General features: G+C 38.0%; 1 protein-coding gene across 1 annotated transcript in view; it reads right to left on the bottom strand.

Moving 5' to 3' along the window:
• The window catches only part of LOC306854958 (NACHT, LRR and PYD domains-containing protein 12-like), a 70,274-nt gene that overhangs the window by 30,783 nt on the left and 13,367 nt on the right, over positions 1–26,124 (bottom strand). The window contains exons 4-9 of the mRNA XM_079393279.1: positions 22,470–24,252; positions 22,123–22,293; positions 16,956–17,126; positions 15,696–15,869; positions 15,418–15,588; positions 12,283–12,456 (exon numbers count right to left, since the gene is read on the bottom strand). Of these exons, the coding sequence (XP_079249405.1) occupies positions 12,283–12,456; positions 15,418–15,588; positions 15,696–15,869; positions 16,956–17,126; positions 22,123–22,293; positions 22,470–24,252 (2,644 nt within the window). The remainder of the gene's footprint in view (positions 1–12,282; positions 12,457–15,417; positions 15,589–15,695; positions 15,870–16,955; positions 17,127–22,122; positions 22,294–22,469; positions 24,253–26,124) is intronic.

The following is a 26,124-nucleotide window of genomic DNA, read 5'->3' as shown; positions in this document are numbered from 1 at the left end:
TATTCAAAATAAACTGAGCTAGACAATGACATCTCTGAATTCAATAATGAAATGCCTTTAACTGAAAATTGAGTGTTTAATCTTATTATTATGCATTATTGACACTCTATCCTCCAATTTGGTACCGTCAAGTGCTTTGACACAATCTGTATTGTTAAAAGCGCTATATAAATAAAGGTGACTTGACTGGTGTCAGTGCTATAAAGTGAAGCATCAGCTTCAGCTTTTCCCCTGTCGTTTATCCCAGCGTTTACCCCCTCATCACTAGCCATCACTTGTGACCAGAAGAGTAGTTGAGTCGTTTTGAGGGAGAGGGGAGGTTAACATTTTTGATTAAAGATTTTTATTTTGATAAAGAATAAAAAAAAAAAAAATGAAGTACACGAATAAATTATAATACACACTACAGTAGTCCATCAAAAAATAAGAATATTCAATTTTGATTTCATGCCGACTTTAAAAAGCATTTAAGTATTCAAATCTTAAATATTTATTAAGATCCTTCTATTATCTATTGAAACCCACAATATTATTGAAAATATTAGTAAGCTTAATATATATATAAAATCATAATTTATTAGGTATTGGGTTTCAATTACTTTCAACTTTTAAAAAGTTGTTTAAAAAAAAAGTAAATTATAAAAATGTATGTAAAACAAATGTGTACCGCATTATTCATGTCACTACCGAAACAGTGTATGTTTTAGTCTATTGGCCAAGACTGATATTAACTAAACCCATACATTTATGATCAGGAAATATTCCTGTGTCCCCCTCTCTTATCACTACAAGGTGTGAGTAGATAGGTTTCATTATTTTGAAGTAAATGTATTCAAAAGTCAGAAAAATCTGTGCAACTTTAAGGAACGTCACTACCGAACAACTTTTTTCTGCAACTAGGCACACTTTTTTGGGAGTTATTCCATAACTGTTTTTATATGTATACCACTGTTCAGAACTGCCTTCTACATATGAACTTAGATTTTCAAGTGTCTGTTTGCCTACATATACATTATAGTATCAACTATATAAACTAACTTCCCTTGCACTGATATATCAAGGTGTTTTCTATTAGTTGTCCTCTTTCAAACAAACTAACCATCAGCAGTTAACTGGTTAAACCACTACCTAATGCTTTCCAGCAGCAGTGATTCCAAGTTTGTGTTTTTCCCACAGAATTGGGCTACTTATAAACTGTTGCAGGGGGTTGATGTTTTTTCCCATACGGTTTAAAGGTTTGACATGTTGCATAAATTGCAATTGATTGAAATGTGCGTATTGAAGTATTTTACATTCTACAATGATAAAACTTTTCTAGATTATGAGTTTTGTGAGGTTTTTGAGCTTCATCATGAAAACAGACTGTTTATGATTACTACTAGTGATTGTCCATTTGAAACGGTGAATAACTAAAGTGAGCGTATTTCTGAAATGGAGACCATGGACATTTTCAAGTTCAGTTGTCAAAAAATCATTTGAATCTCACTTGTTTTATATATGAATTAAAAAAAAAAAAAAAACTGGGACAATACATTTGTGTATTTTTGTGGGTTCCTTATTATTATTATAATTCATAATTATGATGACAATTGCAAACTAAACTGACTCTGTTTTAACACAATTCAGCAAAGGTCACACAATGAAAAATGCAAACAGCAAAAACATATTATAAGATTATAATAAAAGTGTGACTTAAAACCACCATACAAAAATAAAACAAAATAGATATGGGAACATATAATGAATAAAAAAAGCTATATTTAACTGCATTTATTTTATTTATTTATTTTACATTTTCTAATTGTATTTAATATTTAAATTTTTCTATGTATATACTTTATAGAATAATTACATCCTTTCAAGTTTGTTATATCATGATTTTTAGTATGTCTTGTTTGCATGTTTTGTATTTCCAACTCTTCTTCTCATGTAACTGCTAAAAATTGACCAGAGTCCTTTTTACCACTCAAACCAGAACACTGTACACTGAGGTAAAGGTCAGCACAAATGTCTTTTTATTTGTCTTTTTTGCACATTTAATGTTAAATGTCACTTTATAGTTGTAAGGTTTTCTATTTTACACATTTAATAAAAGTTTGTATCTTATCTCTCTGATTGTGCACCGGTTCATGACATAGCAGGTAAACTTTGAGGTAAATGTTGAACTGGTTTAGTTATTTAAATGGCCAACTTTAACACGATAAACACTGTATAACTCTCTCCATCAGTTAGTTGTGCTCCTGGACTCTGATTGGCTGAGAGTCTTCCAGGACTGTGATATTTCACCAATATCAGCACTGGGTCTGTTCAGCGTTTGTATCACTCCGCTTGTCTCTGCGCTTCTAGACAGTCAGCATTTCTCACAGCCAGGAGAAAACACACCATCATTTACTGTATCAATACTGCTGTTGTTGGCTCACATAATGGAGTTTAAGAGTGTTTCAAGTTAGAATGTAGTTGTTTAAGCTTCAAATCTGTGGTTTATTTATAAAGATAATATCTTTTTGAAGATTTGCTCTGATGTTTTCGGACCTCCAGGTGTCAGTGGCCATTCAGCAATCATGAAAATGTTGAGAACAGCCTTATGTCAGATGGTCTCTATAGTGGATAAACATGACATATCATTCGCTTTGGTTTGATCTAACGGCTAATCTTTGGTCTTATTAAAGGGGTCATCGGATGCCCATTTTCCACAAGTTGATATGATTCTTTAGGGTCTTAATGAAAAGTCTATAACATACTTTGGTTAAAATTTCTCAATGGTAGTGTAAAACACCGTTTTTAACCTGTCAAAATGAGCTCTGTTTTCAGCAAGCTGGTTTTAGTCCATGTAGCTTTAAATGCTAATGAACTCTGCTGACTCCGCCCCTCTCTTCCATGGAGTGACGAGCAGTGCTGTTTACTTTAGCCACGAAACTGGAAAAGCGGTTCGCAAAGATTCATAAAAACCCCTTATACTCACTTCTTCTGTAGATGAAGCTGGGTCATGAATGATTCGCGTGAACATAGACGTATTTAGGCAGATCGGGGATCGGTGCATTCACTTCAAAGCGAAAGTAATGTTAATCCTCTGCATCTTCAGCGGTTCAGATGTCAGGAGTAAATGACGACTATATTCATTATTACATCCAACAATTAAACACTTCAATCGCTTAGGAGACATCTTGTCTTCCCCTGCACCGGAGCCCGCACAATGGCGGTCGGACTGTTTACAGCTCACTCAGGGCGGGTCTAAGGTGTAGGATATCAGAGACTGAATCAGACAATTTTTAAGATGCATGAGGACACTGAAACCTGAGGAGCTGGAATGCAGAGAGGCCTTAAGGAACAGGACGTCATAAATCTAGGTTGAAGCAAGCAATCCCAACTCGCAAGCTCTCTTTCACCAAACAACTTGCAACACTGAGGAAAAAAGAAACACTTATTGATAATTCCAATTCAAGAAGGAGACTGTCAAATTGGTTGCAAGTAATCAAGACTGATGTTCACACGTAAACCTGTGATAGAAAATCATTAGCTACAGACTCTTTCGGGCGTGTCTCCACACATAAAAGACCGTCCAAACCAACATTCCTTCTCTAAAGAACATGCCTCGTTCTCCATAGAACCACATAAAGACTTTCATTTTCAATTTTAATGAAACTAATAATTTCTATGCATAACTGCATATTGTGTATGTAACCCATTTGAATATCCTTGTTTTAATAACTCAATATGTCTTGCTTTTAATAAGTATTGAATGGCTCGAGCCTTAAAGAGACCTATTGCATGTTTAGTATCTATGAGTTTGAGAATTCACGCTTGAAATGTTTCTTCCGGTCAGTTCTTTGTCAAATGCATCATAGTCTTATTATGAAATCATGTTCAAAAAGGTATACTTTGCCAAAGCCTTTAAAATTCGGACCATGTGACTGATAACAAGCTGATTTATGATGTGATGAACACACCCTAGCTAAGCAAGGACCGTATCTGGTTGGTCAAGGCGTCCAGATAGGACGGTCCAGAAGCTGAGTTTAAAACCTCAGGACATCCTCCATTCTCTCTCTCTCTCTTGCCTTTTTCTCTCTCCAACTCTCGTCCCTCTCACCGCGTGCGTGCTGTTCTTTGAGCGTGCCCTGGCCCACGTGCCATAATGAGAAGGAAAACAACTTAGTCTCGTTACATCATTTTATTTTATTATTTTACGTTAGTTTCTTTTCTTTCCGTGGAGTTTTGTGTGTTAATGTAAGTTTGATACAAAATCAGGCTACAAGTACTGCACTTCTTCAAACGTCCAGCAAGCCAACGCCCAAAGACGTCACTTCAAAGACTACTGAACTTCCAGCCAATCAGACACTTCGGGGAACCCCCCTGTCTGCAACGAGGACACAACCCCGTTACACAGGCAAAACCAGCAACACACCTCCAGATTCTAACAGGTTCTAATTGGTGTATTTAATATAAATTTTAGCCTCATTGAGAAACTCAAAGCGAGGGTTAAATAAGTGATTGATGGTTGTTCAGGCACATATTGCTGTAAACTTGGGATTTCACATTTCCATTCTCTTAAACTCATCCTTTCCTCACTCTCTCTCTTTCTGCAACGTGTGAATGTGTGAATGCTTGTGTTCATGTGTTAGATTAGTTTATGTCTTAGGTTTATATAAATAAAATCTGATTTATATTTTAAAAGAGAAGTATCTTGTGTTTTCTGCTCACAAGTTAATGCCTTAATCTGTCGATTTCGTTACTGTGCTATTTAATAGTGTTTTCACTATATTTTGGATTTTAATATCCAGTGCAGAGTTTGTCATACGGCTCGTTCAGTGAATCGCCGTAACACTGATTCTGTTCAAATCCCTATAAAATCATAAATGATTCCCTTTGAGCTAAATTAAACTATTTGTTTAAATTACGTATTAATATTATATGTAATTAACCTTACAAAGGTAAGACGGACTTGGCAATCAACTATCGTGGGAGCGGTCTGTGCAGAACTACGTCATTCTGGCTGGAATCTCAGAACAGCCTGATTTGAGAAAGGGGATTTTAAAATAGGGATTTAAAAAAAAAACACTGGGTGGATTTTTATCATTAAAAATCAATGTATCATCAATGTAACCTGCACTGAAGTCACAATCATCATCACTAACACACAGACCATTACTCAATACTGAATACATTAAATAAACACTACTATTATTATATAAAATATTAATTACTGAACACTAATATTTAATAAACAACATTACCCGTTTTAACAGTTGTTAAGCAAGTCAGTCAAGTACAAAGGCAGCGAGAGATACAGCATTGAAATTACTGTTTGCTCTGAAACAAATAATAAATTAATGAGAACAAAGAGTGCCCATTAGATAAACCTAAAACAAATTATATCTTGTGTTAACAATTACAGAAACATCAGTGGTAAATTCCAGAAGATCTGGTCGAGGTGAGGCTGTTATCATAGGTGTACGTGCGCTGAACAGCTGATGACACCCTGGATCTCACATCTCTGAAATCATTAAAACACATTTTCAAATAGGTGCTACCTAAAACTGCACATTTGAAGTCTAAACAACTACATTCAAAACCTAAAAACTCTACTGGTAGAACAGCACATGGTTAGAAAAGACCTCTCAGCCAATCAGATTCATAAAGACTTTTTTCACTATTGGATGAATCAGCATTTGTCAATTAATCTACAATTCAATGACAAAAACTTTTTAATTTTTTTGTCAGTTTTCATCACCTCCTGGCAGAAGATAAGCGATACAATAAGGGCTGTCGATTTAACACAATTTAATTAATTAGTTACGGGGAAAAAAATGTAATTACTAATGCAATTAACATCCCCGCCCCCACACCTATGTAAATCGTCTTAAATTTCATACAGTTGTTTGGTGATGAACATGCATGTCAGTGTTATTGTCAGGTTTTTTTTTTTGTTTTTTTTCTGGCATAGGGGATGGTCATGTTGGCTTGGGTTTTTGTGTGAAGACAAATAAGGCCGTGTTCACACTTGGCGTCTTTTTCGAAGCTGCCGGCGTCTGTTTTACATTATAATCCTATGGAGTAAACCGTGTTTTCAAAAAAGTCCTGAGCGCTTTTTAAAACGCCACCGCCGGCGTCTTTTTCTGCAGCTCAGAGCGTTTTTTCGAGTTGAAAAAATTTCAACTTTTCTGAAAAAAACGCCCTACGTCAAGCGCCTTTTTGACAGCTGACCAATGACAAGCGAGTAGCGAGATCTGTCGTTTCCATAACAACAAGAAGAAAAATGGAGAAGGTGCCGGTAGATAGACTGCTCGTACTAGTTTCGGAGCACAAGGAGCTGTATGATATGAGCACAAAACTCTTATCATAATATTGGTTCCTTCCCCGTATAATGTCGTGCACCCACAAACGTCGTTGTGAATCGACATTTTCTTTCCCGTTAACTTCAAAAGCCAACGCAAGAGCCAACTTTTTACTCTTTCTTGACATTTCTGCAGTACACAGCACTAGGCTACTGTTACAGCTGTTGCTATGACAACAAAAGACGCTCTCAGCTGCTATTTGTAACAGACGCTGCCAGCTTTGTTTTTCATTAAAAAAACGCTCTTGTCAACTTTTTCTAGTCAAAAAAGACGCCAAGTGTGAACACGGCCTAAGGATTGCTTTTGAAAGTGTTTTTGTCACTGAATACTTTCAATGTATACCTTGTTCTGATTTTTTATTTTTTTTTATTAAGTGCTTGGCAATATATAAAAATAGCCAAATATATGTAAGGAATAATTGACGACGGGCCGTTGAATTATTAGAAAAATAATGCACACCCGAGGTGGTGATGCGGCCACGACGCAAAGCGGAGTGGCCGTTACACCTCGGGTGTGCATTATTTTTCTAATAATTCAACGGTCCGGAGTCAATTATTCCGCTTATACTACGGTTGCCACACCTCAAGACATCGATCAGATTATATATTTCAAGGGATTCGTCCGGTTTTTCTACTTAAATCGCTATTGTGAATAGGATTATTTCTTCCGCATCTCATCCAACGACTCTTTTGCTAGTTCCAAAACGTCATTTTAAAGCTGGCAATGGAGGCTTGAGCCGTTGATAGCAGACTAATGCAGTTAATAATGAAGTTATTAGAAAGAGAGCGAGAGAGACAGAGACACAGAGAAAGAGAAACAGAGAGAGAGAGAGAGAGCTTGTATGAATTAGGCTACCTCTGTGTGTCCCTCAACAGTGTTCTGAAGCACCGTCTCTAAACTGTTGTAAGTCTGCTTTAAGATGCAGCGCTGTTATTACCTCGCTAGTGTGAAATGTCATGTGTAGCCTTTAAGTTGCTACACTAGGCTAACTGATAAAATCGTCAGGGCAGCGCTGACAACACGTTTTTGTGTGAGTGTGTAACCGTAGTGTGCGTGTACAAGGACGTGTGATTGCAGTAATGAGACAGAAAGGATGAAGAAAATATTAAAATTAACTTTCGGAAAATCGTCTGTCATGTTGTTGTTTTTGTTAGTCCTGTGTATAGGTACTGTATGCTAATTTCCGTTATTACAGTTAACTATGCGAAGTGATATGGAACTGTAATGCGGTCAAGAAAGCTGCCTGGAACTACGTTCGCCGTGCGTTTCCCTGAAAATAATTGCACACCTCAGAACGTTCGTCAGCCAATCAGATTCAAGCATTCAACGGCCCCGTAGTATAAATAAATACAATATATAAAAGTGTCTTTCAGGCTTTGCTTTTGATCACTACTGTAGACATAAGTGTCATTGCATATCATCTCAACCAGAGGTCCCCACCTCAAATTTTTGATTTTGAAGAATTTTTTTTTTTCTGAAGAAAGATAAACCTGTATGATGATGAAAGCCAAAATATTAAAAGTCATGGATGAATCTTTACTGAGTAATCCACTATTTTGTAAAGGGATGTCAAAATGTCAGTTTTCACCTGAGATTCAGAGCCAAATTACAGGGGAGTAAAAATTACTTAAAGATGGCAGCATCATAATGTTATTTTTACACAGAGATTAGTAGATCTATTAGTTAAATCTGTTGAATTTAGCAACCATTATGTGCCAATGGTGACCGTTCAAAAATTAGGAAAGAGCACTTCAAGTTTCTTCAAAGTTTGCAGGCCTGTAACTCAAAAAAGTATTAAAATATATCTTAATGCCCTTTTAGATACTGGGTCTTAACAAACTTCTCTTTTGGCATCTTTATTTTTAAGGCCCTGTATCATTCAGTCCTAGAGATGAATGGGTGGTGATTAGGGATGGGCGATATGGGCTAAAAAAATTATCACGATAATTTCAGGTATTTATTGCGATAACGATACAAATGACGATAATATATATATTTATACATGTGTGTGTGTGTGTATATATATATATATATATATATATATATATAAATAGATTAAGTTTTAAAGATTAAGTTTATTTCATATAGTATTATTAATGCAATTAACTTGAAACTTTCTGTACACAGCCAACTTATGGCCATGCTAATTATGATCAACAGCTCATCTCCATTAATTGCTCTTATCAACCATAATAATGCGTTACGGACGCTTCATATTAAATCATATGCATACTGGCACACGTTTACCACGTTGCTGATGACTGAAAGCCTGTGTGTGGGCTATACTGCTGTGATCTGTTTCAGGCTTTCCATATCATAACATTTTAGAAATTAATTCATTGTAATATCTCAGAAATGGCATATTTAACGAGAACATCGCGGAGATTTAGACTGCTTTGCTGTTTGGGTCAGAAATGCACAGGCGGACTGAAGGAAAAATCGCCAAAACTATTTTAAATGTCATATAATGTTCACTGTTAATATTATTATCTTATCTAAACTTTTTATGCGTTTCAAACAAACTTATGTCGCCATCTGCGTTGCATTCATTCAGAGAGCAAGATTTTGCGTGTTCGGCTCGCGCATGCTGAGTGAGACGCTCAAGAGATGTGGGCTATCATTCTTATTTGTCTACATTTTTTTTTCTTCATTACAAATCTTGTTTGGTTTTATTTTGTATCATTGCATGTTAAAAATAATTCACTATGTTATGCAGATGCAAAACGCTAGACTGCGAATAAGATTATAGCTACAGTTTCACTTTTTATAAATATTTGAACAATATATTCAGCATATTTAACAACCTGTTTTGTATCTTTATTTAATGCATAAGCGATTTATTAAAACAAGTTTATGAGGCTATGCTCTAGAGTCTAGACTATTATTCATATGCAAGTGTTTGTGCGGAAAAGAATGCGCATGCATGACAGTGAGGTGCTCGCGCGGATCACTTGCATTTTTTATAATGAAACAACTTAAAATAATAATAATTAAAAAAAAGAAAACTTAAAATTGGGGCTCGTCACATACATGAGAAATATTTCTCAGGGCTCTACGCTTACTTTTCTTTTTAGGAGCGCTTGTGCTTCTAATTTAAAATATTTAGGAGCACGGTCAAAAATTTAGCAGCACCTTCAAATCAATAATCAACAATTCTGATCAAAAATGAACCTTCCAATTACGAGGTGATATTTGACTCCTTAAAGTGATTTACAGGGAATTTTGTTTTTACCTTTGTAATGGCATTTTTCTAACTTTATTAAAAGTATGGCATCTTTTATGTCAAATTCAAATTGGACGTGTTTCCACTCTTTGTAACCACCATTTTTCTGTAGACTTTGCATATTACGGTAGTTTGCTCCTCATCTGATTTTCTGTAACCAAACCAGTTGCAAATTGTGGAGGTAGCTCCTCGCATAACAACAAGCTCCTCCTCATGGTGCGTTCACACCAGACGCGAATGAAGCGTTAAGCGCGAGTGATTTACATGTTAAGTCAATGCAAAGACACGAATAGACATCCTGCCGCGCAATTTGCGCGAATGACGCAGCGCGAATTGAACGTTTAGAGCGAAATTCTATACATATGCTCTCTGTGGCAGTCATACATGTGCGCCTGGCAGAAGCCCCGCCCATGCCGTGAATTCGCGTCTGTTGTGCAGTGAATTTCACGCGCGAATGAAGCGAGTAAACCCAAAATGTTCACGCGTCCAACTACGCGCAAATAGCAAGTCGCGTCCGGTGTGAACGCACTGTCAGCCTCACGCCTGCCTTCCGCCATGCTTGTTTTCACTCCGCACGTGAACAGTGAATCGGGCGCGCACAAAACTACGTCATCAACTAGACTTATCGTTATTATCGTGAGGAGACAAATTTTTATCGTGAGGAGAATTTTCAACGGTATATCACAAACGATAAGATATCGCCCATCCCTAGTGGTGATGGCGCAGTGGATAAGACACATGCCTTTGGTGTGAGAGACCCGGTTTCGAATCCACTGTGAGACACCAATGTGTCCCTGAGCAAGACACTTAACCCCTAGTTGCTCCAGAGGCGTGCGACCTCTGACATATATAGCAATTGTAAGTCGCTTTGGATAAAAGCGTCAGCTAAATGAATAAATGTAAATGTAGAGATATGGTGACCTCAATGAGGCCCCATGTTCAGATTGTTAAATAATACCCATTTCCAGTGGTTGAAAACCAAATGTTGGTCACTTTGTAAACTGCCAATAATTATTGGATTTAAAGTGGAATGTGTAAAAAGACTTTTACGAGCACTGAAGTTTTGCAGATGCACCCCCAAAGTGACATTCTCATGACCTCAGGCACCTCTCGTTGCTCTGTCGTGCGCTCTCTCTCTCGTTCGTGTGCATACAAAGAACTCGCATTTGCAAAAGGACAAATAATAATCGCTGCTGCTATTAAAGCAATATACTCAAAAGCAATATATACAATATATTTACAATATATATTCAGGTTGTATTTTATTAAATGAAATTAAGCTTGCTGTGTTATTGGAACCGATGGTATTTTTGTAATCTTTTGAACGTATAATTTTCCCCTGTAGAGGAATCATTTGACTTTTAATATCATATGCATGATGTGTTATTTCTAATCATTAATTTGAACCCCATTGTGTGTTTTCGCAGGAAAAGCCATTAACATGGGTGAAATATGTCGAGTTTGATTTCGGATGAATTGTCATGATGAATGCAACAATTTGGTGTGAATGAAAATGGACTTTTCTGATGATAATGTATGATGAAAACACTTAGGAATCTGCTAAGATGTGTCTTCATTTGATTAAATAACTCAGCAAAGGATTTACGCACGGAAAACTGAGCCGTGCGGGGTGGGGCTCTGCCCTAAAGGAACAATGTGATTGGTAGAAGCCTCTAGGAGGTGGACAGAATGCATCCGGTTAAAACCCTATGACACAAGGCCTGCCTGCTTGCTAATCACATGCTGCTGAAAACTTGGGCTTCGCCTCATTGGGTGTTCCAAAAGAGCTCTCAGCCGTTAACATCTGTCCGACCATTGAACAACTACCAGTACTTAGCCAAACTTCTGACTGAAGAAACTTTCAAAGCCTGAAGCAAGAACTCTAAAAGAACTTCAAAGCAGTGCCACTGGCACGTCGCCAGGAAACCAACCCACTCACAGGAGGGCTTTCCCAGTGACATCATGCAACGACTACACATCAGCATCCAATCAGTCGGAGGTTTCCCTTCAGCCACGAAAGGAACGAAACCACAGATCAGCTGTCAAACTCAACTCAAGAGCAACTATAAACAAAATCTCTATTTTGCTGGTCTGGTTGCATTAATCTTTAAAAGTAAAGATAATAAGGTTCTCTGCTTGTGTAACTTCCTTAGGCGGAATTCACAAAATAGCCCAATAGGGCTAGACTTTTAACTTTCTTCTAAAGTGCATTCATGTGTATATGTGTGTATGTGTGTTTGTTTTGTTAGCTTAATTCATGTATCTTAACTAGAATACCGAATAAACTCAAGTTCCATTCATAAAGAAATGTTCTGTCTTCTGTTGTGTAATATTCAGATCAGACTTTGCCCAGAGACTGCTACCTCAAAATTTAACCCAATTAATTCTATCATTGTTGTGGCCACGACAATAAACAGAATTGCTCAGACATACTGATATAATGACTCGTGGGACGATCGTTAATAAGGTATAAACTGGACGTTTTGATTAATATCAATTAATCAAATCAAATCAACCCTAATTTTAAGATTTAAATTCCCTAAAGCTAAAATTCAATTTAAAAGCTGAAATAAAACTTAAACCAAGAGCTAAATACACTCACCTAATTCTTAACATTAATTCTTTTGCAGTTAATGTGTCTTCTCGTTAATATATTACTTCCCTATATATATATATATACTGTATATATAGTTCAAATTATAAAAATTATAAAACCCCTCGACATACTTGAGTTTGTCCAGTCTGTAGTTTGGTTGGTTGAAGGTATCAGAGAGCAGCTTGAGTCCTGAATCTCCTGGGTGATTGTAGCTCAGATCCAGTTCTCTCAGGTGTAAGGGTTTTGATCTCAGAGCTGAAGATACATAACCACAGCCTTCCTCTGTCACCATGCAGCCTGACAATCTACAAACACACAGCAACAAACCACATCACATTAGTTTGGCAGTCAGATGTTACTAACACATTCATCTGTGTGGTAGCTGTGATTTTCTGAAGTTTCAGTCACATAAAATAACAAAAGTGAAGTCAACAGAAATATTTTTACTCCAGTAAAGTAGAAATGTACTTAAGATCAGGAACAAAAAATTTCTACATTGTTACTAGACACCAGGGGTATAACCCTGAAGTGACATTTTTAATTTATCTGACTGTCATTTTATAAAAGACCACTTTGTACTCATTTAGAATGATCAGGAAGAAACAAATATTCCCCCAAATCAATGGATATTATATATTTTGCATTTAAGTCATTTCATCTCACGCAGACAATAATGGAGTAATACTGATACTGAAATCTTATGTCAACAAACATTTAAAAACAAAACTTCCAACTTCATATTAATAAAATGAAACAGGAAGCTGCTTGTAGATTTTCAAAGTCACATTTGTAAATACAACACTGAATCTTCAATTCCTGGACAAGAAGCTGTTAATCAAAAATTCACTAGCCAATGAGAATCCTCTGCTGCTAGCCCCCAATAGCACGATTGCTTGAACATTTCTGAGTGGCAAACGTGATAGATCTGTTACGCAATATATTGTGAGAGGGTCGTGTGTCACCGCATCCAAAATACTCAAAATAATAAACCACAACATTAACAAATCGATGCACAACTGCTGATGCATTGATCTGATTGATCGGCCAGAGCCATGAACATCTGTAGACAGTATTTCGCACTTAACAGTATTTAACAGGCTGTGTGACTATGAGGAGTGATTACCTCAAAATGTAAAATGTACAAAAATGTAGCTACTATATTGCTTGTGTTCCAGTGATTATCCCTCTTCATGCCATAGGTTGCCGACCCCTGTTATAGAGCCTCTAGTACTGAATGCTTGTTCACTTTTTAAAATAAATATTATTTGCAGATAGTTCAAATGTAGTACATATATACATTTACAGTAAAATTGCCATTCTAATATTAATGTCTTATTGTCTTAAAGTGAAAGCCATGACATGTGGCCAAGTATGGTGTCCCATACCTCTGAATTTGTGCTCTGGATTTAACGGAAGAAACCACTGTGCATTCTCTTAACCCACCTACATTCTCTGCCTGTACCGAAACCCGAACCCAGGACCTTTGGGTTACAAGACCAATGCTCTAACCATTAGGCCACAACTGCCCTATATATATATTACATTATATATAATGGATGCTGCACACTGGTGGTGGTAGAGGAGAGACCCCCCCCCCACATGATTGTAAAGCGCTTTGGGTGTACAGCTATACACAATAAAGCGCTATATAAATGCATCATTCATTCATTCATATATATATAGGAAATTGCTTTCAATTATTAAAACATAGAGCTTTTATTAATTTTATAAGGTATAATATATACAACTTTTTCATAATATTTATTAAACTGTAGGGAGACCTTAAACCTTCTTGTTGCTTTAACAGATTTATAAACATTTCTCATTACAAATTTGTGAAGAAGTTTACCATTTTCCAGTCCATATAAGTGACCCAAACTCACAGTGGTGGCAGAGATTGAGCTTTTGCGGAGATTAAAGGGGTGGTTGACTGTTTTTTTTCTAGTCTTGATTGTGTTTATGGGGTGCAGTCTAATACTGCCTTCACGTGCTATTGGAAATTTCACATTTCCCACTTATGAAGTCGTGATTACGAGCTTGTCGTATTCAAGTGCTTTAATTTCGGAAAGAATAAAATGTAGCATCCCATTGGTTGACAATCATATAAACATTCACTGCGCGTTACATGCAGTTTGCTGACAATTCTGGAATTTCGGTCAAATACATGCTTATTTCACTGCTTATAAAACATACAACATGCTTCGAATGGTCGTTCATATCTAGCCTATAAATCCACTACTTTAGCGACAAGACAAAGGTATGTAGTTGTTGTGAGAACAGCATTGACAGCAGCAATGGTTGTGCCCTCCACCATGTATAAAGTTTATGACCCACGCAACTCGGAAACTCTGGTATCAAAATTATTTCAGAAATTCCCAGTAGTAAATATGACTTGAGAGACTGTTCACATCCAATTTTCGATTAGGAAACTAATATTTATGATAATTCAGATTGCACGTGAAGGCAGCATCATGTGTTAATGCTTAGTTTAAAAAAAAATCAATAATTTTTTCACATAATTTACCTTTATTCTTCACTGCTCTATCCCTTCTCCTATAAACACGCTGATCATTTCCTGGTTTTATGAAGCACTGGGCTCTGATTGGTTAGCCAGTCCAGTGTGTTGCGATTGGCTAAACCGCATCTAGTGCACATCTAAACATCACGCCCCTCAGTTCTGTGGCATGTGCTCTGGTTGTATTGTAAAAATTGGCGTCGTCTATATTGCTCATCAATTTGAGCCCGATTGAGACATTATATATTAGTGAAGAGGACGCGCAGAACCTGTGCAAGCACAGCTCTTAATAGTATGTTGTTGTTTTTTGTTGTTGTTGTCTCATACTTTTAGATAAGCTGTTATTTGTAACTTTGTGCTTTTGATATATGGTTTTATCCTGATCAAAGCTTTAATACAGTACGACAACCGCATGTGTATAACGCTTCTCATAACTATGTAAAAATAAGTGTTTTCACTGAGCTGATGATCATGTGCAGAGCTGGAGGACGCGAGGAACAGGATATAAAAAACAGTATTTTAGAACATTGATTTTGAAACTTGTGAATCCATTAGAATCGTTAGAAGACAGAATCGCGATTCATACAGTAAATGAATAGATTTTTACGTGCACCCTTAGTTTTCTCTTCCGCTTCTCTAAAACAGCGCAACATGGCCTTGTTCGTTACATGTTCCCTAGGGTGGGGTTTATCTGGGTTTCTGACGCAATGAACCCGGGAAGTAACTCGATGTAGTCCCTACAAGTCGTTACCGCAGTATCTCCAGCTTGCAGTTTCTCATCAGTCCATCGGAGAGCAGCTTCACTCCTGAATCCTGCAGGTCATTGTTACTCAGGTCCAGCTCACTCAAGACAGAGTTTGAGGATTGTAAAACTGATGACAAATTCTCACAACACTGAGAGGTGAGATTACACATGGAAACTCTGAATAAGAAAAACACAAATCAGTTACATACAGTATAACCCTTAGAGCAATACATTCAGCTATTAACAAAGAAAAAAACAAACAATAAAGTATATGAAACACAAACCTCAAAATCTCCATCTTAGAGTCTGTACTCTCGAGTCCATCCGAGAGCAGCTTCACTCCTGAATCCTGCAGGTCATTGTGACTCAGGTCCAACTCTTTCAGAACAGAATTTGAGGATTGTAAAACTGATGACAAACTCTCACAGGACCGAGCAGTGAGATTACATACAAACAGCCTGTGCAGAGAACAAAACAAACAGTGACATTTATGTGTTTATCAGGTAGGGGTTGTAATCTGGAGCACATCTGTGCTGAATACTGCGTATCAGACTTTAAATATTCAAATAAGTAAACGAAATAAGCATACATGTCAGGGCGAATAAAAACACATCCAAGGCCCAAAAATGCCTCAGGTTCAATGCTTGAGGATTAAGTTAATAACTCACATCTGTGATTTGTGCTCAGATTGTACTATAAAAATGTGCTACTGTGTTGCTACTTGTACTGCATTAGACTAACTGGGACTTGTCACAGCACTTGCATATTGTTGCTCTTTTGTTGGTTTAATTGCTTATATTGTCCTCATTTTGTAAGTTGTTTTGGATAAAAGCATCTGCTAAATGGTTAAATGTACTGTAAATCGAACTGATCCAGTCAAACTCACTGACTCAATGATCCGGTAACAGCAGTTTGTAAGTTATCAACACACTAAATCTTTCCAGCTGAAATGAGACAAGGACCAGAAGTAATATGATCCTTTGATCACAGTGTGCAGAGGATTTGACTGACAAAATGAAAATAAAGCTCATGTATGTTCCTACCAGAACTTACTTAACATATAACAACGACAAACCATGGTTCACTGCAAAACCGAAAGAGCTTTGTTAGGCCAAAGAGGATGACTACAGGAGTGGGGATAAAGTCTTGTAAAATCTGGCCAAAAACATACTGACCAAAGAAATGAGAATAGACAAATGGAGCTACTCTGAAAAGCCTGCATCAGTGTGGAAACATCTGAAAGACATCTCCTGCTTTGACCTGCTCCCCACACATCCTTCCACACCTCTCCCCCACCACACCTTGACCTGCACTTAAGATCTGTGAGGAGGATGTGTGCCGGATCTTTCAAAAAAATAAGATCAAGAAAGGACAGAGTTTGAGGTTTGTAAAACTGATGACAAACTCTCACAAGACTGAGAAGTGAGATTGCATATAGAAACTCTGAATAACAAAAACAAATTGACAACATACAGAATAAATCTTCAATATGATTAGCAATTAACTTACTGAAAAAACAACAATAAAGTACTTGAAACTCAAACCTCAGTATCTCCAGTTTACAGTTTATCTTCAGTCCATCAGAAAGAAACTTCACTCCTGAATCCTGCAGGTAATTTTTACACAGGTCCAGCTCTCTCAGGACAGAGTTTGAGGACTGTAGAACTGATGACAAACTCTGACAGGACTGATCAGTGAGTTTACATTCACAAAGTCTGTGTAGAGAACAAAACAGTGATATTAATGTGTTTATCAGGTAGGTTTTGTAATCTGGAGTGCATGTTTGTGCTGAATATAGTGCATCCGGAAAGTATTTACAGCACTTAACTTTTTCCATATTTTGTTGTTACATTCTTATTCCAAAACAGATTAAATTAATTATTTTCCTCAAAATTCCACAAACAATACCCCATAATGACAACGTGAAAGAAGTATGTTTGAAATCTTTGCAAATTTATTAAAAATAAAAAAACGGGGGGAAAAAAATCACATGTACATAAGTATTCACAGCCTTTGCTGAATACTTTGTTGAAGCACCTTTGGCAGCAATTACAGCCTCAAGTCGTTTTGAGAATGATGCTACAAGCTTGGCACACCTATTTTTGGGCAGTTTCTCCCATTCTTCTTTGCAGTATCTCTCAAGCTCTATCATGTGGAGCGTCGGTGCACAGCCATTTTCAGATCTCTCCAGAGATTTTCAATCGGGTTCAAGTCTGGGCTCTGGCTGGGTCACTCAAGGACATTTACAGTGTTGTCCCATAGACACTCCTTTGTTATCTTGGCTGTGTGCTTGGGGTTGTTGACCTGTTGAAAGATGAATCTTTCAAGTGCCAAGTGATGAGCGGTGCCTGGTTTCCTCCAGACATGATGCTTGGCATTCAGGCCAAAGAGTTCAATTCTACTGAGAAGTGGCTTCTGTCTGGCCACTCTACCATACAGGCCTGATTGGTGGAGTGCTGCACAGATGGTTATTCTTCTGTAAGTTCTTCCTCTCTCCATAGAGAACCGCTGGAGCTCTTTCAGAGTGACCATCAGGTTCTTGGTCACCTCCCTGACTAAGACCATTCTCCCCCGATCACTCAGTTTGGCCGGGCAGCCTGCTCTAGGAAGAACTATAGCTATTAAGTTTTTTTTACTTTTAGCCGTTAAGTTATTCAGTCATTCTTGGGAATGCAAGTTACTAATACTGTGTACACCTTTGCAATCTGAACATGAATAACAAATGGGAATACTGTAGTGTATAGCAAGTATAATGAAAACCATTGTGAAAATTGTCTTGCATGTGCAGTAAAAATACAATCAGTGCAAAAGATTTCACAAACTACAGACAAAATGTGAGAAAAATATACTGAGTTCAACTGTTCTAATGTAAAAATCTAATGATCTTCAGAAACTATATAAAAGATATTTAGATAATTTACAGCGGGTCAAGTAATTACTGAACACGTCACCATTTTTCTCAGTAAAAATATTTCTAATGGTGCTGTTGACTTATTTTGGGTTATGTTGGATTACTTGGGTTGTTACAGACATCTGGTGAAAATTTCATGTCAACAGCAGCTTTAGAAATATATTTACTGAGAAAAATGATGCCGTGTTCAATACTTATTTTACCCGTTGTAACAATCAAATGTGTGGATCCTCTGGCTGTACTCCTCACTATATGCATTGGATTAGATCCCACTGGTACATTTCATTTAATTCATCCATCTCATTAGAGGGGGGAAAAAAATCTAGTGATTGCGCTGGAGCCTCAGGCGCACACATTGTGCATTACTTGACATCGCAGCCTGTTCATTATCAAAATAAAATAATCAACATAACATATAAAAAGTTGCACTGTTCAATTTAAATAGTCCACAGTAGCTTCAAAAAGCGCGTCCAGTCAAAATAAAGCTGCCCACAGTAAAAATAACTATTCTTTTGAACCACTTTCCTCTGAGCCAAACAGTAATGATTGTTGATGCCTAGTCCCACCATCCGTGCCTAGATTGGTTGAAACAATTGTCATCTCAACCAGCAGAGGGTGTGCATTGACATCACAGGGATGTTTGCAGAGATGTTTAATGATTATTGACACACGTGCTGGCCAATGATGAGCGGAATGGGGGTGAGGGCCTGAATTCTGCACAACCAGTTTTGGTACAGTAACTTCCACCTCACACCTGCATATACAGGTGGGAAAAGGGGCCTTGAAATGCCCCTTTTCAACTCATGCTGTCTACTGCCTATCCCATTACACACAGATTATGGGGCTGTTTACACGACAACGTTTTCATCCAAAAACGGGAAACTTTTTATGCGTTTTGACTGTTCGTTTACATAACAACATCAAACTGGGGACTGAAATCGCATATTTTTGAATATGGGTTTCAAAGTGCAAGTCTTTAAAAACGGTGATGTCATGCACGTGCATAGTACGTGTCAATTTTAAAGGCAAACACGAACATACATACACAACAATGGTGGAGTACATGGTACTGTTGTTGCTGCTCAAGAGCTTGCTAATGCTTCTTCAGCAAAGTGTGGATTTACTTCACCATTATTACAACCAGCAGCGGAGATGCATCATATACACCATATCGTCACTTCCCTACAGGTACTGTTTACTAACAAGGTGACAGTTCCAACTACTGGCCTGGCATACGTAATGCAGCGTTTTTGCCCATTTTCACGGATATGTGTAAACGCAAATCTTTTTGAAAACATTGTGTATACATGAAGCTTTTTAAAAACGGGGGAAAAAAATGGAAAAACTTTTTAGTTTATTGCTACATTGTTGTTGTGTAAACGTAGCCTGAGAGTTCACACATCTTCAGAGCATAACACGCTTCGGCGTCCCCCCACTCTGATGGAAACTGGCGTATAGGGGTCAGCGTGATCCCTTGCATTGTCTCCTGATACCATAAAGAAAGAACTTTGTTCATACAGATAAGAGTAAGAAATCATTAGAAAATGTAAACTGTTATTTGTATATACAATGGTAACAAAATGTTAAAAAATGCTTTTGTAAAATATAGAAAGCAAAGTGGGTGCACTTTCTGATGTCTCTGTGAACAACTTTCTGAAATGTGTCTCAAAAATGAACCGTAACTCTAATGCTTGCCTCACAGATGTAATGAATTTTGCTTTCGCCTACCTAGGGAGGTGAAAAAGCGTTGTTATGGGTACTCAGGTCACAGATAACATTATGATTTCTGGATCCCAGATCACTTCAGGTGTGGTTATGAGTACATCACATAAGAAAGACTGGTGGGATATCTAATTTGTAGAACCTTTACTGCATTATCAACACAGGAAGACACAAGTGTAATAAAATATAGACGGCAAAGATTGAACATTGTGTTGGATTCAAAATAATGAACTATGTTAAGTACCTATATAATCCAAAGTAACTAGTAACTAACTAGTTTTTTTTTATCCGATACTTTTTTACTCTTACTCAAGTAACTATTCAGACGATTACTTTTACTTGAGTAAATACTACTAGAAGTGCTTTTACTTTTACTTGAGTACAGTTTTTGAGTACCCTACCCACCTATGGTGATGAGTTTCTAAAAGCAGTTTGCGGAGACAGAGATGACAGACAGCGCACCCTGTTTGTTTTCTTTGTTCCTCAAAAGCACAAAGTTTAGTTGTTATTATGAGTGTATACAAATAAAAGTAGACACCTTACAGATTCGAATGGTGTATTGCTCTTATCTGTATGATCAAAAATGGCAGAGTAATTCAAGCTCATTTCGGCCTTATCAGGAAAATGTGCCACAAAACCCCAGTCGACCCCAGGGGGTTAACCTTGTTGCAGATGTCTATGTGTCGTCTGCCTCTCTGCGCTAAAGACTGAGAACTTGGTCGATCCACTTTGTCTCTCTAGGATGGAGACTCAGGACGTGCTGCATCTGTTGTTGTCTCGCTGGACGAAGACTCTGAATGAAGTCTGAATGTAGAGTATCTCTTTCCTCACAGGCTGGAGGCTCAGAACGTGGTCGTATCTGTTGTTGCCTCAAAGCTGAAGACTAAGGACTTGGTCTATATTACTGCCTCTTCCCTCACGGGCCAGAGATTCAGAACGTTGGTGATCTGTTGCAGTCCTTTCCTTGACAGAACTCAGACTTGGAATGGAGTTTAATCTGCTATTGTCTCACCCTTGCAGGCAGGGGACCATTGTTTCTGTTGCTGCCTTCCCTGTAACAGGCCGGAGACTCAGAAACTTATGATCTGTTAGTGTCCCCTGGACATGCCAGATACTCAGAACAAGGAGTGTCTTTTGGGAAGGAACCTTTATCTCTTTCCAATGAGGAGGAGACTGCAATCTGGCACTTCCCCATTTCCAGGATGTGGTTGGCTGTTTCCATCAGAGAGGGGAGACACGGTGTGGCCCACCCTTCTTTCCTCCTGTGGAACTTATTTGCATAGTCCAAACACACATTTACAAAAGTATCAATACAGTTTTAACAATGCATCATTCACTTACCAAACCACAACCAGAATACCTTTGGCAAAGTTATGAACACATTAAGTCCAAACATGATGGAAGACGATTGAACTGTCGTGCATGCATTCATTTGTCCATCAACAGCTGAGTTTGTGTAAGATATTGCACTACATGTCGCTGTCACTGAGAACACTTATTTCTCTGAATAAGTATTAGATGTGTGTGTTGTAGTTTGCACCAGTTTAAGGTTTGAGAACAGTTATGAATGGATTTGGATGTATATCTGTGACCTCTCTTTGCCCACTGCTGCTGCATCTAAAGGTCCTATGGAATGTTTATGGCAGTCCCAGGCCAAAACCTTAGGAAACAGTCTGTTGGTGGGTTAAGAACAGAAACTGCATTTTGACCAATGAGAACTCCTGTCCTTCCTGGGCTTTGTACCAAAGGTCTTCCTCTTGCCCTCTAAGCATCTTTGTCTGATGGTGTTGGACAGTTTGCTTATGTTAGTCTGATTCTGAAATTTAAGTATTATTTTATTCTTTATTCTTTTACTGCTTCCAGATTTTCCAGGAACGCTGATTTTTCCTCATTAGGTTTTCTGAGTAAGCATTGTCTGTCTTGTGTCCTTGGATAAAATGTTGATGATATATTCATACAACAATATACACAGGGGAAAATACATGCTGATGAATGTCAAACCTCAGCATGTTCAGGTGACAGTGTGAACTCTTCAGTCCATAATTATTTTATTAAAAACAAACAAAAAAAACATTTACCTCAGCCTCTCCAGCTTGCAGTTTCTCATTAGTCCATCAGAGAGCAGCTTCACTCCTGAATCATGCAGGTCATTTCTACTCAGGTCCAGCCATGTCAAATGGCAGTTTGGTGATTGGAGAGCTGAAGACACAGTGTCATAACTTGTTTCATCAAGAACACAGTTGTCAAATCTGCCAAAATAGAATGTTTAGCCAAGTTTAGATTTTGATGTTCAGTGTTTCTGCAACAACACAATTGTACCTTTCAAAATCTGGACAGCTTGATATTTAACCCTGTATTTTGACATTAAGTTGCTTAGTGACGTAGAACAAAATTGTACTAAACAACAGTGAATGAAATGACTCACATGGCTTTTCTGCAGCATCTCACAGCTGGAACGAGTCTTGAGTAGTTCCAATCTGATGACGTGAATCTCTTTGGGTTGAACTCGTCCAGCACCTTCTCTGACATCAGCAGTATGTAGGTCAGCACTGTGCACATTGAAGATGAGAGTTCTCTTTCTGAATGTGCATCTGAGCTTAGGTATTTCTGGACTTCCTCAAGTAATGAATGATCTTTGATCTCAAGTAAGCAGTAAAATAGGTTCACTGAAACTTCATCGGAGACATCCTCTTTAAGTAATTGTTTAATGTGTGCACATATTATTCTGATGTCGTCTGTGGTGTCTTCAGTGTGTGGGATCAGGCCTTTGAGCAGGCTCTGACTGTTTTCCAGTGAAATACCCATCAGAAACCGCAGTAACAGGTCCAGATGTCCTCTCTTACTCTGCATTGCTTTATTAACAGCCTTATGCAGTAGGTCCTGCAATAAGATATTTTCTTCTGGCTTGTCAAAGAAAAACTGAAGCTCCTGCATGTTCTTGTTCAGGTAACAGAGGAACACATAAACTGCAGCAAGGAACTCTTGGACACTCAGATGCACAAAGTAGAAGACCTTTGTCTCATGTAGCCCATCTTCCTTCTTAAAGAACTCAGCGATCATTCCTGTGAACTGAGTGTCTTCACTCACGTCAATACCACATTCTTCCAGATCTTGCTCATCGAACACAATGTTTTCTTTCTTCAGCTGTTCAAACGCTAGCTTGGCTAGCTTCAAAATCATTTCTCTATTTGATTGTAAGAGCTTTGTACGTTGTCTTTCTGCTTTTCCATCATACTTCTGGCTCTTCATGTTCATCTGTATCAGTAGGAAGTGGATGTACATTTCAGTGAGTGTTGTGCTAATGTTCTCTGCATTGGTTTCAATGAGAATATTCTGAAGTACTGTGGCCGTGATCCAGCAGAACACCGGAATGTGGCACATGATGTAGAGACTACGATTTGTCTTAATGTGCGAAATGATTCTGTCGGCCTGAGTCTCATCTGTGATTCTCTTTCTGAAGTACTCCTCCTTCTGCTGGTCAGTGAATCCTCGCACCTCTGTGAACAAACCTACACACCGAGGAGGGATCTGATTGGCTGCTGCTGGTCGTGAGGTCACCCAGACGAGAGCTGATGGAAGCAGCTTCCCTTTGACCAGACTTGTGAACAGCACATCTACAGATGATCTTTGCTCAACAGATGACAGAATTCCACTTACAAAATTCAAAGGCAGGTGACTCTCATCAAGTCCATCAAATATAAATGCCACTTTAGATTTCTCAAACAAGTTTAATTTTTCCAATTCTTTTAGTTCAGGATAGAATATCTGTAGAAACTCATGGAGATTGACCTCTTTGTCTTTAATCACGTTGATCTCTCTGAATGGAAGCAGGAACACACAGTGTATATCCTCATTGGCTTTTCCTTCTGCCCAGTCCAGGATGAACTTGTGCACAGAGACAGTTTTCCCAATTCCAGCGATGCCTTTGGTCAGCACAATCTTTTTCTCATTATTTTTCCTCAGTTCAGTAAATATAGCATTGCATTTTATTGGTTTGTTCTGTGTTTTGTTGTTCTTGAAAGCATCATCCATCTTCAGAATCTCATGTTCCTGATTGACATCTTGAATATCTCCCTCTGTGATGAAGAGTTCTATGTAAACATCCTTGAGATATGCTTCATTTTCTTCCTTGACCTCAAAAATTAGTTCAACTTTCTTTTTCATGCTGGTTTTGTGAATTTCAAAGAATTTTTGCAACCTCAAAGTGTCTGTAATTAAAAAAATCAACATAAATAAGATTAAGGAAATAGCCTTGAAAAACTGGATGTTTTATACATTGTTGAGGTTTGTATAATGAGTGCTGATGTCTAAGTGTCTCAATGACAAAGATGCTGTATGTTGTTGCATCTTTGAGAGATGATCTGTTTAACTCATAGTGATGGGAAGTCTGGTTCATTTTTTGTCATTTAATATAACTAGTTACTATGCATATTAACAAAAGGGTCAAGTGCGCAACTAAAGGAAACCCTAATCACCATAATGGTGAGTTCTTTAAACTTCTTCAGGGGTGTTTTCCAGAAAGCAAGGTTAACTTTCAGTCACATATAGCCTGAACTCTTATTTGCCATAAGTGCGCTATATGTGTTCTTCTTCTTATGGCGATTTACATTCACATATTATCGCCACCTAACTGGTGGTTGTGCAATTATTTTTTAATCTTCTCATTTAATGAATAAGAATTATATTGTGTTTGATGCTAATTACATAATGAAAAGTGAAAGTGATGTGACATGTGGCCAAGTATGGTAACCCATACTCTGAATTTGTGCTCTGCATTTATCCCATCCAAAGTGCACACACACACCGTGAACACACACCCAGGGCAGTGGGCAGCCATTTATGCTGCGGCGCCCTTGGAGCAGTTGGGGGTTCAGTGCCTTGCTCAAGGGCACATCAGTCGTGGTATTGAGGGTGTAGAGAGCGCTGTACATTCTGACCTGAGACTCGAACCCGCAACCTTTGGGTTACGAGTCCGACTCTCTAACCATTAGGCCACGACTGCCCCGTAAAAGAAAAGAAAGACAAGATAATATGGCTTTATCATTTAATTATTTTTTGGTCATTTTTCTTCCACATTGTAATATTTAGAATATCTATAAGATATATTATATACACATACATACACATTTACAATATTAAATATGTATTTTTATTATACATTATAGCAAATAAAATATCCTGTTGCAGAATGTGTGAGATGAGAATTAAATAAATATATTAGATTTTAAAATTAAATAGTTATGCATGGATGTGTGTGTATATATATATATATATATATATATATATATATATATATATGTGCGTGTGTGTGTATATAACCTATTTTTAACAGAAAATGCAATCGGACAGAAAATTTAGGCATCACGTCATTGGCGCATATATACATATATACTGTATATATTGTGGCAGGAAGAGCAAACGGCAGACACAGTGGGTGTGGCGTCAGGCCTCGAAGAGGCTTTTATTAAACAAAATAATAAAATAAAGTGTCCAAAAGGGGTTAAAGTGTCCAAAAATAAACAGGGGGTCTGGTGTCCTCGTCGTGCTGCGGGGTTTGTGAAGGAGGGCAGTGTTCTGAAAGGAAGGGTCCAGGTAAGGGGCGGAGTAAAAACAAAATGGCGGCGCGCACAGACGCAGCGGCTTCTCTCTCTCCCGACAGAACGGTGTTTCTGTGTTTTTTGTCTTGTAAGTCGCAATGTTTTTGCACATCTTCGTCTCGTCTACCTGTCTTCAAGCGCGCATACAGTCGTGAGTTTCTGCTCGATGTCGGCAGAATCACATTTTTTGACTTAAACTCAGCACACGCGGAAGAGCTGCGGGACCTCGGTCTGCTCAGAAAGCCTACTCCATCACCGACCCCCACTACTGCATCTCGCCCACAGTGGAGGCGCTACAAGCGGCGTGAGAGGAAGCAGAAGAGGGGTAAGCGCGGAGGTATCCGAGCTAGGCTAGCGGCCAACCCACACAAGATAGCTATCCCTACCATCGTACTGGCAAACGTACGCTCTTTGGACAATAAACTGGACTACATCCGACTACTCCGCTCCACTCAGAGGACTCTAAGAGACTCTTAAGAGACT

This window comes from Barbus barbus (genome assembly GCF_936440315.1).
Source record: "Barbus barbus genome assembly, chromosome: 3".
NCBI classification, from domain to species: domain Eukaryota; kingdom Metazoa; phylum Chordata; class Actinopteri; order Cypriniformes; family Cyprinidae; genus Barbus; species Barbus barbus.
Note: the sequence above shows the minus strand (reverse complement) of the source record. Positions and strands in the feature narration are given on the sequence as shown.